This window comes from Oryx dammah, unplaced genomic scaffold (assembly GCF_014754425.2).
Source record: "Oryx dammah isolate SB20612 unplaced genomic scaffold, SCBI_Odam_1.1 HiC_scaffold_14, whole genome shotgun sequence".
In the NCBI taxonomy this organism is placed as follows: Eukaryota; Metazoa; Chordata; class Mammalia; order Artiodactyla; family Bovidae; genus Oryx; species Oryx dammah.
This window is the reverse complement of record NW_024070198.1, coordinates 298776-313154: the sequence shown is the minus strand read 5'-3', so window position 1 is coordinate 313154 and position 14379 is coordinate 298776. Positions and strand designations below refer to the sequence as shown.

At 40.8% G+C, this 14379-nt stretch overlaps 1 protein-coding gene across 4 annotated transcripts in view; it reads left to right on the top strand.

Moving 5' to 3' along the window:
* Nucleotides 1–463: 463 nt before the first annotated feature.
* Nucleotides 464–14379, top strand: part of UBE2D1 (ubiquitin conjugating enzyme E2 D1) — a 38912-nt gene continuing 24996 nt past the window's right edge. Inside the window, exon 1 of one of the 4 annotated variants that reach the window (XM_040254651.1) lies at nt 464–712. In XM_040254651.1, coding sequence (XP_040110585.1) covers nt 689–712 — 24 coding nt within the window. In that variant the 5' untranslated portion in view covers nt 464–688. Of the gene's footprint in view, nt 713–6623; nt 6641–14379 lie in introns of those variants that run through there. The other 3 variants (XM_040254652.1, XM_040254650.1, XM_040254653.1) reach the window with 3 other exon arrangements.

The window sequence follows — 14379 nt, the reverse complement described above, 5'->3', positions numbered from 1 at the left end:
CCAAGAGAGGGGTCAGTCCACAAAGCCCACGCTTCTCTGGCTATGTTGGGTGGCCTTCCAGTTTACGGGAGGACACTAGGTCTGTCGTCTAGGAAGATATTAATGGCGAGAGGTCTGAGATTGGAACTCTAGGGCACTCTAACTCTTGATAAGAGGATTTGGCAACAGAAAAAGGGAAGATGAAAAAAAAATTACAAGATGCAGCACCCATTAGAATCCGGTACATGTTTTTCGAGCTAATTTGTTATTCTCATTTTACAGGTTGGGAACTCCAGTTTCAGTTACTTGATCGAAATCCATCTGCAGAGACTAACCCAGACCTGGCACCTCTGAGCCCAGACAGTGGGTGAAGGTCTCCGACCCGGGCAGCGGCCGAGTAGGATGCAGGAACTACATTTCCCAGTACGCTTGGCGGGAGGGGGCGGGGCCGGGCGGCCGCAGGTTCCTTCCCAGAAGCAAAAGCGGAAACAAAAGAGTCTCGCCGGCGTCCCCGCCCGCACACTCGCACACTAGCGCTCGGGCTCACTCAGAGAAGGCACCCGCGCCCAGAGCTAGCCAGACAGCAGCGACCCGGGAACCCACCCGCTGAGCCCGACGAACAGCCGGCGATCCGAGCCCGCACTACCCCACCCCCCCAGCCCTGCAGCCGTCCCCCGCCGGCCAGTGTCCCCGCCGCCCTCCCTGACCGATGGCGCTGAAGCGGATTCAGAAAGTGAGTGCCGGGGCCGGGCCTGGGGCAGCGGGGCGGGCTTCGGCTCGCTGCCCACGCTGACCCCAGTGGTGGTCCCGAGAGACGCGCCGGGAGGGAGCGTGCAGGGAAGATGGGCTAGGGCGGGGACCGGGGGCCAGAGACGCCGGCGGGGCAGCGGGCACCCGACAGGTGAGGTGGGAGCAGCGACAGGTCCCGGGTGCTGGAGGTGCTTGGAGGCAGGGGGCCCGATGTGCGCTCACGCCGGAGCTGCGCCCGGGGATCCCTGGCAGGAGAGCCTCTTCTGTCTCCAGACCTCCAGACCTACGTGCCGCTGGGTCTCTGGATTTTGACTTACACCCGGCTAGCTTTGGCCCTTGTCATGCTGCTTTCTTCATGCTGTTTCTGAAACCTGTCCTCTTTTATGATTTTGCCTTCCCGTGCTCCCGGGAGGGCATGGAAGGTGTGGTGGGCCTGCAACCTTCTTCCGCGGAGCTGTTGGGTTTGTTCTTTCTCTCCTCTGCTGTTGGCTCTTGCTCAGATGCCCGAATGGGCTGGAAAAGCCCATTTGGGGCCGAGAAACCAGGAGAAGCCTCCTGCCCCTTCTATTTTGGTGCCTCTGCTGCTGCCACTTGAGGTCACATAGCTGTAGTGAAAACATAGTTGCTGATACACAACAAGATGACCTCCTGGCTGTGATTCATGGTGAGTCAAGCCAAGCAGTTTTTTTTTTTTTTCTCGCCATGATAAACTTATATGTAAAGTTTGAGACACAACAGAAACTGTCACAAATTAAATAGTTCCATGTTTTGACACATGGGTATAGAATGAGGAAGAAATGTGTATATACATTAAACAAATATGTATCCGTCCCAACTCAGTGTAAGGAATTGTTTTCTCATGAATGTTTTTTGCTACCGTGTCTAATGTGAACATGTTACAGACCTGAGATTGGGGCGTTTTCTTTCTGTTCACTTTTGTTTCTTGTTGGGTTATTTGGTCTGTTCCCTTTCACAAGTTTTAGGCTTTACTATTATGGTTCATGTGGAGAACATTGAGAATTTGTTTTTTTAATGAGAAATGCGTTCAGCAAGTTAAGCCAGAGATGGACAGCATGTTTTGTAAAGGATTTCAGAAGAAATACTACCGAAAAAATTTTTTATCAACTTTTTTGGGCACGAATCAATAGGGCAGTGATAGGGAAGTATATATTGTATTCTCAGTTACCATTGATGTCATCTTCTGGTACAGAGGACAGCAACTTTCTGACCCAGCCAATTTGGTGGCGGTGGTGGTGATGGGGAGGGGTCAAATGATAGATCTGAGAAATACTGTTATTTTTTGTGCCTGTTAAGGTTACTCTCACTGTAAAGCACATAGCTAAAATCAGCATGTGTTGATATGTTTTCTGATTTGAAGATAATGCAGTTACACACTTTTTTTTATATACATGATTCTAATTTTGAAACCCCACTCAGCATCTTTGCCATGCCTTGTGTACTTTTAAATGATGATGTAATGTTGGCTCACATTTGAGGTAAACACACATTTTCCAAGGAAGTCTTAAAATTCCATTTCCTTCTTCCCTAGTTGTGAGTTTTTTGCAAGACTACATGTACAGTAGCTTCAAATAGTGTAAAATTTGTCGACAGTAAGTGAACATTCAAAGAAAATGGACACTGTTAAGTGTCCTGGGCAGTTTATCAATCTCCTTGCTGAGCCAATGTATTTGGCTTATATTTATAATATGGCATATACTCAAATCATATTTTTAGTCATTATTAGTTATTATTAGTTTATAACAGAGTTGTCTGGTTAAAAAAAAAATTGGATATGACATAGCATCCCATCTCTGTGTGTCAATCTTTGGCTCCCCTTCTCTGTTACCAAAAAAAAAGTGATTTGTACAGATCTCTTTTCCATTAATCACTTGTTCAGACCACTCTCAACTTTAGGAAGTATTTTGATTCCCCACATTTTCTCTTTCTTTACTACCTTCTTGATGAGAAGTGAATTCCAGGGGAGGTATGCTGTTTGCCATATGAACAGTTAAGTTACAGAGCCCTCTTTGATATCATCAGTATATAAATTTTTTTTGAATCTTCCGTGCTTCAACAAAAGAATCCATGTTATTAACTTTTGGCCTCTCTTTTAAAATATATTAAAGTAACACTGTCAGGTAAGGTCATTGGGTTGTGATTTTCCTGGGTCTATAGTGGCAGGCTTTGGAACTGTGCAGAACCTTAAAGTACTTTCAGGAGTAAAAGGCAGGGAGGGGAACAGCTTCTAGGGTAGTACATCAGAATCAACCATGGGACATTTCAGACCATCCCCACTGCTGTAGTCCATGGGGTTGCAAAGAGTTGGACACAACTGAGCCACTGAACTGAATGAACCATTGCTGTAAATGGAGAGATGCTGGTGAGTCCCTCAGATGGGCTGCTGTGGAAAAAAGGTCGTGAACCACTGACTGACATTCTGGTCTTACTCACTGTTGTTCAGAGAAGGAGCTTGAGGTTTGGAGTGGAGTGCTTTGTCCAAGTTAATCTCTTAAGAAGTGATTTGGTGTGTTTTAAAAAGGTCATGACTTCACAGTTTTTCACTTCATAGGAAAAGATGAAAGATGGTTGAATTCAATGTATTTGTATGCATATACAAAGCATGCGGATATGAGTGCTTAAAATATATTTCTATGCTAAGAGTATGCTAAGTTATTTAATACTTTAATTTAGACGTCCAGTGCCAGTTTTGCATTTCAGCTTATAAATTCACACACTCTTTCCCTATTTTTAGATACAGTGGAAGATGTCACAGTCACTTAAATCACTAAAGGAAAAAAATTCGAACAAAGTCTGAGGAAAGATACCCTCAAACATGTCTGAAAAAAGAGTATAGTTTTTCAGGTGGACATTTATTATTTTCTAGAATTAATTCTGAAGTGTTTCTTCTCCTTTTTTCTTTTCTTTTTTTTTTGAAGTATTTCTTCTCTCAGTGGGGCTTCCCTGGTGGCTCAGATGGTAAAAAGGCTGCTTGCAATGCGAGAGACCAGAGTTCGGTCCCTGGGTTGGGAAGATCCTCTGGAGAAGGAAATGGCAGCCCACTCCAGTACTCTTGCCTGGAAAACCCATGGACAGAGGAGCCTGGCAGGGTACATTCCGTGGGGTCGCAAAGAGTTGGACACAACTGAGTGACTTCACTCTCTCTATGAATACCAACTTTTGTAAACATATTTTGGAAATCATTTTTTAAATTGCAAATATCATAGTCCTAAATGTCTTGAAAACCAGAAAAAAAAAAAAAGGAAATTCTAACACAGTTATCATCTTAGTATTTTCCTTCTAGATTTGAGTTTTGCTTTTCAAATATAGCAACACAGATGACTGTTCCTCAGTGTATACTTCTGTCAACAAAATGGAATATTTATATTTTTAATTTAATTTCAGTTTAACTTAAAATGTATATATATAATATAGATTAAACAACTTTATAAGTGTTTTGAGCTGTTGAATTTTTTGATTTGTACAATTTCACATTACACTACTTTTTGTCAGTCTGGAAAACCTTCTGATACTTCAAAATTACAACAACAACAAAACCCCAACAACAACAAAACCCCACCCTTTTGTGGATGAAACATGAAATGGGAGAAGAAGCTATGGTTTCTATTCCTGGCTCTGTGACTTACTAGCTTGTTTCCCTATCCATACAATTATGCTGCTGATAAGTAAAATTGGCATGTATGACATATAATGGTTACTCTTTGCTAAACACTGGATTAAGTGCTTGACATATATTAGTTGATTTAATCATTAGTGGACCCATGAGGTAGAAATGATTATTATCCCTATTTTACAGATGATGAAACTAAGGCCCAAAGATTTTGAGTAATGTACTCAAAATCACATTCTGTAATTGTAAGTGGCAGCGCTAGGAGTCCAAACCAGACAGTTGTCTCCAGAATCCCTGCTCTTAACTATTTCGGTATATCCAGATGGACTCACATCTTCTGTTGTACTTAAATTGAAGGACATAGAGTCAAATGAATTTATGGGCATGTTTTGCAAACTGAAACATTCTATACAAATGTAAAGTGGTATTATAATTAATACCTTGGCATATTTAATCATCTTCATAGACACATCATTCAGTGTGTTGACTATGCATTGTAAATTTCTGCTTTAAAGTGATGTGCACTAGATCAGTTAACATGGTAAAAGAATAATATAACTTTGTTTATCTTTGTTCTATCACTTAAATTTTTCCCCTCTGAAAGGATTTAGGAAAAAATGGTTATAATTCATAAATGTTCTGTCAAAAGAAAATTTCATTGTGAAGTTTTGTTTTTTTTTGAGAAAATGGTTTATGAATTAATCTAGCTATTAGTTCCTATAATGACTTTTAAAAGTAGTCAACAGTTCAGATATGTTAGAAAGATTTTCAGATTATAAGATTAAGACTCCAGGTTTTTTCCATTAAAAAGGATATGACTTAAAAAGCTTTAAAAAGAAGGAACACAGTATTAGTGCTTGTTGGTAGATAAATGCTTTGCCTTGAGATGAAAGGAAGAAATGTTCTTTTTCTAAAAAGACACTATGAATTTTTCTGCTTTAAATCTTTGTAATTAAGTTCAGTCTTTCTTTTGCCTCCAGGATCATGTATTTTTCTTCTTTTATCACAACAAAGGTGTAAAAAATTAGATAACCTATCCTACTTTAAAAGTTCTGAGGTTCCTTCTCTGTGGAAATAAATAGGATAGATCTAAATATGGCAGTTTATGCCTATTTTAGGAAGCGAGGCCCATATAAAAACTAAACCTAGCAGGATGTGGGATTGCCTCCAGCAAAGCAAAGTAGCATCCTTATTCATTTTAGTTCCCCGAAATACATGTAGAAAACATATTTAAGGAACCCCACTAATCAGAAAGATCAGTTAGTAATACTTTCCATCAAACTGAGCTAATGGTTGTCTATAATGAATTGGCTCCTCCTCCCCCTTTTTAAACACTGGATAAATTGAGAATATGTTTAATTAAAAATAAGTATTTAAATACTTATCCTGTTTCCTCTTAACCCTGTATGCTGGCTTAAACAATACTGGAATAGGGTTTCCCTGGTGGCCCAGTGATTAAGAATCTGTCTAGTCCAGGAAGATCCCACATGCCTTGGAGCAACTAAGCCCATTGGCCACAACTACTGAAGCCCATGCACCTAGAGCCAGTGCCTGCAACAGAAGAAACCACCATCACAGAAGAAACCCATGCCCATGCATCACAATGAAGAGTAGCCCCTACTCACTGCCACTGGAGAAAGCCCACTCACAGCAACAAAGACCCACCACAGCCAAAATAAATAAATCTTAAAAAAAAAAATACTGGAATATTTAATATAATCCAGATTTGTAGGTTTGGGTATTGGAGGGACCCTCAGGGCACCTCAGAACAATTGAAGGCAAGACAGTTTCTATTTTTGTTGGTCTATATGGCCTCTGAGAAGCTGAGGGTTTTTCCCCCCAAATTTAACTTGGTTCTGGGCAGAATCTGAAGGTTCAGTTACTTACGTTAGACAGTAGTGATAGATAGGCTCCTGTGTTCCAGGAGCTGTCCTCAGTATGGGGAGGAAACCACCATGACACACTTCATCTACCACTGTGGGTGGGATCACCACCATTCTCCGGAGCTTCCTGTCTTGCCTTTTCCTGGATGTTGTCCCCACTCTTCTGTGTTCATATTATCCTGTTTGCGTGGTTCTTCTCCTTCACTGACAGCTTATTAGAGTCCTACTTTCTTTTCAGATTTAGGAAAGCCTTTCTATCTGAGGCGAGGTGGGGGTTGATTCCTTCTCCTTTATTAGCAGTAAAATTAACCCAATGGTTTTTCCTCCAGGTTGCCACCCTCCTTCTGTGAGCAGTTTGGATTGCTCTAGGGCATCACTGACTCAATGGACATGAGTTTGAGTAAGCTCCGGGAGCTGGTGATGGACAGGGAAGCCTGGCGTGCTGCAGTCCATGGGGTAACAGAGTCAGACACGACTGAGCGACTGAACTGAACTGAGAGGGAAGGTGACCTGGGCCTGGTGTTCTTCTCTAAACCCGTAAAACTCTTGAGGGTGTTTTTTTACTTCCCCCAAGTTTTAATGTGTTGTATTTTCATTTAGTTAAAAATACTTTGTAATTTACCTTTTGATTTCCTTTTTGGTCCTTGAGTTATTTAAAAAACATGATTTATTTTCCAAATAATTGGGATGTTACAGAGCTTTCTGTTACTGATTTCTAACTTAATTCCATTGTGATCATAATATGTGTTATCATTTGATGCCTTTAAAATTTTTGACCTGTTTTATGGTCAAGAATATGGTCTTTATTTTTTACTTACACAATAATAACATCCTTCTGGCATTCAACATAGATTTTGGAATGAATAGTGTTTAGTGATTTCTAGTCTTAATTTTGCCCATCTCTGGGCATTTTGTTTGGTTGCTCAGTTGTGTCTGACTCTGTGACCTTATGGACTATAGCCCACTAGGCTCCTCTGTCCATGGGATTCTCCAGGCAAGAATACTGGAGTGGGGTGTTGCTATTTCCTTCTCCAGGGAATCTTCCTGATGACCCAGGGATTGAACCCCTGTCTCTTGCATTGCAGATGGGCTTTTTACTGTCTGAGCTACCTGGGATTTCTAGTCTTCATTTTCCCAGTGTCTTGTTGGCTTCTAGGCTATGGTCTAAGGATTGAATGCACCTTGCTGATATTTTAGTGTTTTCTTGCCCTTTTATGAGCTTTCAGAACAGGGATGACAAAATCAGTTTAGTGGATCACAAACAGCAGTTTTAAAAATAGAATAGCTAATATTAGTGCTTTGGATATAGTCATGGTGTTTCATGAGACCTTAGTTGTAGTTATTTATATGTGTTCCAGTGCATGTGTCTTATGTGGACTAGCTTGTGGTGTATAATCCTTTTTTTTTTTTTTATTAGTAATTGCTGTAATGAAAGTTTCAAAATCACTGTCCCATAGTATAAGATCTTTAGGTAAGATCACTGTTGTCAGAAATACATGCCATATATTTATGCATGCATGCATGCTCAGTTGCTCAGTCTTTGTGACTTCTTGGACTTTAGCTCTCCAGACTCCTCTGTCCATGGCATTACACAGGTGAGAATAATGGCATGGATTGCTATTATTTCCTTCTCCAGGGGATCTTCTTGACCCAGGGATCAAACCTGTATCTCCTGTCTCCTGCATTGGCAGGCTGATTCTTTACCACTGAACCACCTGGGAAGCCTACCATATATTCATACATATACCTATATGTGTACATATATATATAGAGAAAGCAAATGAACCTATATACATACATACAGGCACACATACAGACATACATGTACATAACACATAAAATGTTCTAGTCTTGAAACATTTCTGTTTGATACAAACTGTCATTGCATACAGCTGCAATATTTAAGAATAGTACTGGGTGATACTAAGAGAGATTACTTACCTTATTATGAAAATGCTTATTAAGTGCCTACTATGTGCCAGTTACTAGGGATGAAACTAAAAATGTAAATATTGGTAGATAGGTTTGTGTTTTAAGTAGGCTTTGAGAAATAGGCTGCTGCCTTTTTTTCTCTTTCCCTGAAGCATATCTTTCTTGGTTACTATGAAATAAATGATAACTTTTGATAATGAAGCATTTAAAATGCTCTGTGTTGCGTGTTCCATCATGTGTCAAAATTCTATTATGTATGTAATTTCCTATCATGTTTTTCTTGCTTTTCAGAGTGTCTGAACACAGACGCTCTCAAAGCTTGTGAAGTAGTGTTCATTTCTATCCGTTTATAAGGGAGAAGCCTCCTGGGAAAAGATAATAAGAATTCCTTTTCATTCCTTCATTTGTCACACTTTGGTTTCTCTTGAGCATGACTGAAAATGTGCAAATGGCCTTAATTCAGTACCGGAGCATTGTTGGCTTCAGTGTCAAATGAAAATAATGTGCTCTAGTTATTACAGCCTTGAGATGAGTATTGTTTTGCAGTAGGAAGAGTGCTGAAGTGGAAGTCAGATGGTCTGAGCCTTTGTCCTGGCTTTGGCTTTGTGACCTTGGCCAAGAAACTCACAGTCCTTATTTTCTTTATCTAGAAATTTAATGGGTTGAACTAGGTAACTACTGTGGCCCTTTCTGACTTATAATTTTCAGCACAGTTAACTAATGTCATGTGCTATTTTCCTTTTGTCCTGTAAACAGCAAAAATGGTCATAAAAATAAATATGGAGCAGTGATACTGTTTTGCTGCTACATGAAACTTGAATTAAAATTCTATTTTAAATTGTCAGAATTGAAATAAATGTGGGTATCCAGTTCAGTTCAGTTCAGTTGCTCAGTCGTGTCCAACTTTGAAACCCCATGAATCACAGCACACCAGGCCTGCCTGTCCATCACCAACTCCCAGAGTTCACTCAGACTCATGTCCATCGAGTCGGTAATGCCTTCCAGCCATCTCATCCTTTGTAGTCCCCTTCTCCTCCTGCCCCTAATCCCTCCCAGCATCACGGTCTTTTCCAATGAGTCAATTCTTCGCATGAGGTGGCCAAAGTATTGGAGTTTCAGCTTCAGCATCAGTCCCTCCAATGAACACCAAGGACTGATCTCCTTTAGAATGGACTGGTTGGATCTCCTTGCAGTCCAAGGGACTCTCAAGAGTTTTCTCAAACACCATAGTTCAAAAGTATCAATTCTTCGGTGCTCAGCTTTCTTCTCTGTCCAACCCTCACATCCATACATGACCACTGGAAAAACCATAGCCTTGACTAGACGGACCTTTGTTGGCAAACTAATGTCTCTCCTTTTGAATATGCTATCTAGGTTGGTCATAACTTTCCTTCCAAGGAGTAAGTGTCTTTGAATTTCATGGCTGCAGTCACCATCCGCAGTGATTTTGGAGCCCCCCAAAATAAAGTCTGACACTGTTTCCACTGTTTCCCCATCTATTTCCCATGAAATGATAGGACCAGATGCCATGATCTTAGTTTTCTGAATGTTTAGCTTTGTGTATAATATAAAATTAATGAGTCTCTAAAGATATATTACCTTTTGATTAAAGAGCATTTATTTGAGATGCAAATAAGATTTATTTCTCTTTTTATACTGGTAACATAATGTGATTTTCTCATTCCATTTAGCACCCATCTGTTTCACAGGTATCTTTTGTACTTTAAAGATAATTTTAGGACTTCCCTGGTGGTACAGTGGATAAGAATCCTCCTACTAATGCAAAGGACATGGATTCAATCCCTGGTCTGGAAAGATTTCACATGCCACAGAGCAGCTAAGCCTGTGTGCCACAACTACTGAGCCCACAAGCTGCAACCGCTGAAGCCCCTGTACCTAGAGCATGTGATCCACAGGAAGAGAAGCCACTGCAATGAGAAGCCCATCATGCACTGCAAGTAGAGAGTAGTCCCTGCTCACCGCACTGGAGAAAGTTTGTGAACAGCAACAAAGACCCAGTACAACCAAAAAAAAAAAAAAGATTATCCATATATTTAGACAACTGCCCTAGACAACTGTTTTACATACAGTAGATTTTTCAGATTCAAATTAATGCATTTATGGAGCACCTTATGTATTGGAGAAGGAAATGGCAACCCACTCCAGTATTCTTACCTGGAGAATCCCATGGATGGAGGAGCTTGGTGGGCCACAGTCCACAGGTCGCAAAGAGTCGCACACGACTGAGCGACTTCACTTTCACTTACGTATATAAGGTATATGCAAAATATGATGAGAAGATGTATGGGAAAGCAAGGTATAAGCAGCATTATCTGAGAACTTTTAAACTAATAAAGATATGAGATGTATCACAACAACTTGGATACTAAGGAAAATACACCATATTTGAGCATAAAGGGAGTCAGAGGTGGGAGAGGCCAAATTTATTTGGGGGAAATCAGGAAAAAGTCTATGGAGAAGATGGAATTAGATATAGGTTTGGAAGATTGGGTAGCATTTTTTTTTTCTATTATAAAAGAAATCCATGTTTATTGTAGAAAATTCAGAAACTGCAGACCAAAAAAGAGTAGAATGGGATTTCCCTGGTGGTCCAGTGGCTAAGAATCCATGTTCCCGATGCATGAGGCCCAGGTTCATCCCCTGGTCAGGGAACTAGATCCCACATGCCACAACTAAGACTGAGAAGAGCCATATAAATAAGTAAATATTAAAAAAAAAAAAAGAATGGAATGATGGTGTTGGGTAGCAAAGACATGGAAACCAGGTTCATAGAGGAAGCTACAGAAATGCAAGCACTAGAAAGTACATGACTTATTTGGAAAGGAACAGATAATCCTGTTTTGTGGGGTCAGAAAATAGTACGAACTTAATACTTCATACTGTGGAGGGCCTTGAATACCTGTATTGACAAGTGTTAGTCGCTCAGTTGTGTCTGACTCTGCAACCCCATGGACTGTAGCCCACTAGGCTCCTCTGCCCATGGGATTCTCCAGGCAAGAATACTGGAATGGATGCCATTCCCTTCTCCAGGGGATCTTCCCGACACAGGGATGGAACCCAGGTCTCCTGCATTGCAGGTGGATTCTTTACTGTCTGAGCTACCATGCTGACAAATGTTCTTAATGCAGAAGTTGGGGGATACCATTGAAGGTTTTAAAGTAAGGAAGTAACATTCTTAATCCTATTACTAGATATACATTCTTGCCCTCATAGAACACAAGATTCTTTACCGTTTATAGATTTGTCACAAAAAGGGATGTATAGAGTGTATGCAAATATAGCAGGGACTCTTTGGAGGGTTCAGGGAAAGCCCCCTTAAGGAAATGGTATTTAAGATGCGATAAAGTGATTGCATGTGTGTGTGGTGTGGGGCATGATTAAGAGTCTTCTGTCTAAAAGGAAATCATGTTTGAAACTAGAGACAAGACAACATTTTGGGGAAGTGAAAGTCATTATGACTGATACAGAGAATGGTTGGGGGAAAGTGGTTGCACATGTGGGGCTAGAGAGGGGACAGATCCTCAAAGTCATTTTAAGGGTTTATAAATCTTCTATTAAGGCTAATGAAAAACATTGAAAAGGTTTGACAGGGTACTTTAAGATACTTTGACCACAGAGTGTTGGTAGAGAAATAGGTTAGTTAAGACATTATTGCACTTGTTCATGTGAGGTCCAGGAGGGTCTGAGCTAGCCTGATGGCAGAGGACATTTGGAAAGAGGGATATATGCGAAAAGTTGAAGGTTGATTGTACCACCCGGCCTTTTTGAGTTGGTCTGACCCACCACCCCTCCCTGTGCTTGACCCTTCTAGTCACATCTCAGGCTCTGGGCCTTAGAGTCTCTACAGACTCTGTGGTCTACTGCCCAGTCTGATCCCAGATTCTTTAATAGCGTCTCCCTGGTTCAGACCTTTGGCTTGTTATTCTGAAGAATTCCACAGACAGCAGAGGCTTGCAGGCTCCAGTCGATGGGGTCACAAAAGTGGGACATGACTTTTCTCCGACTCTTCTGCCCTTTGGAACTGCTTTTCTACGTGATGGGCCTCCTCCTGGGACCCTTTCATTGGGAGGATTTGGACTAAAGCGGAATCTGCACAGCCTGGTACTGGTTGGTGTAGAGGGGGCGGGGCATTCAGGAAGGAAGGGATCATGGAGATCCCAAGGTTTAGAGTTCAGGTTACCGGAATAAGTGCATTTTTATCATAATCTTCATAAGGTGGACTCACAGTTTTTACTGGGATACCTTGAATATGTCAAGATATATTTATATACATGTAAGTCCTAGGGTGGAAATATTATGTATGGTGGTGGTTTAGTCACTAAGTTGAGTCTGACTCTTGGGAGCCCATGGACTGTAGCCTGCCAGGTTCCTCTGTCCATTGGATTTCCCAGTTGAGAATGCTGGAGTGGGTTGCCATTCCCTTCTCCAGGAGATCTTCCTGAGAAAATATTATGTATGAAGTGAAATTCGCTCAGTCATGTCCCACTTTTGCGACTGCATGGACTGGAGCCTGCAAGCGTCTGCTGTCTGTGGAATTCTTCAGGCCAGAATAACGGAGTGGGTAGCTGTTCCCTTCTTCAGGGGATCTTCCCAACCCAGGTCTCCCACATTGCAGGCGGATTCTTGACCAGCTGAGCCACCAGGGAAGCCCAGGAATACTGGAGTGGGTAGCCTATCCCTTCTCCAGTGGATCTTCCTGACCCAAGAATTGAACTGAGGTCTCCTCATTGCAGGCGGATTCTTTACCAGCAGAGCTACCAGGGAAATATTATGTAGAAAGGGAGATTCTTGAGTCTTTTCTTTAAATGGAAGTCATGTTTTAAACTAGAGGCAAAATAACATTTTGGGAAATTGAAAGTCATCATATTGTGGTACTGTAGAGAGCACTGGGAGAAAGTGGTTACAGATCTGAGACACTGGCTAGATAATGTCCCTAAGTGACCTCCAACATTTATTCTAAATTGTGCTCTTTATAGTTCAGACTCAGTAAATACTTTGATGCAGCAAAGTCAATAGTGTCATTTCTTTCTTGATCATCTTTTTGTGTGGGATTTGGCTGCGATATCATTTTTAATAGACAGTCTTTGCCAGAGAAACCTTATCCAAAGAGACAGCGAAGCAGCCAGGACCTTTTTATTGAAGTAAATTTGGTTCCTCTAACTTAATTAATTGGATGTCATCAGCATTTTGAAGTCTTCCAGAAGGAATCTTCATGGTCTAAAATACTTTTTTTTCTTTTCTTTTAAATTCAAGGGCTTAGAGAGGTTCTGTATTCAGAGACATTTCTGAGAATTGTTTGACATCTCCTTATTGAAATAGCTCTAGTCAACTGGATAAGGAGATCAGAGTCTGAACTGTAAGCCCATGAATTGTTTATTTACAGACAAACCAAATATAGCTCATATATCCTTTTAGAGACAACATAAAAAATGCAATGCAGTAAGAATTGCTGTCTTGTTTTAGGAGTTTTGAGATAAAGATGGTTGTCACCTTAATTAATTGCCTGTTGAGCCAGGATTTTTTAAATAACAGTTTCATATGCTTTGGATTCAGTATTTTAGATTTTGGACTGTAAATCAGTTCCTGTGCATGGGCTGCTAATGTCTTTTACGCATACCCATTGGGATATATATTTTATCTATTATGGAGATTGAGACCTTCTGAATGTTGAGACTAGAGAACAACAAAGCATTTTCAGTCTGGTCAGCACAATTTGTTGGAGAATATTTACTGCATCCTGTCATATTAAGGATGATGGTAAATAAGGAAACTCTGACTCGTCAGCTTTCCTTCTCCACTGTTCAGATTGGGCTCTTAGCCTTCTGGGAGCTGAGAGATTAATGAGGCTTCTCTTCTCTTACATTCCCTTCTTTGTTTCCTTTTATTTGTTTACTCTCTTTGAATTAGGCTGCCTCATCTACTTTTAGATTTTAAGTCCCCTCGAGGCAGGGACTGTGTCTAGGTTGGTTTTATGGAGAACACTCAGCATATTGTAGGGATGTTATAAACATGCCATCTGTGCCAATTTAAAATTCAGTTTCAGGCCTCTCAGTACTTTTCTTTGTGTCTGGTTGGATGTACAAATCTGAACTAAAGTAGAGGTGCTTAGCCATGTAAGGCTATATAAATTGATTAAGTACATGTTTTTGTGGATTCATAGTGCTTTTATAGTGCTAGTCATAGTAC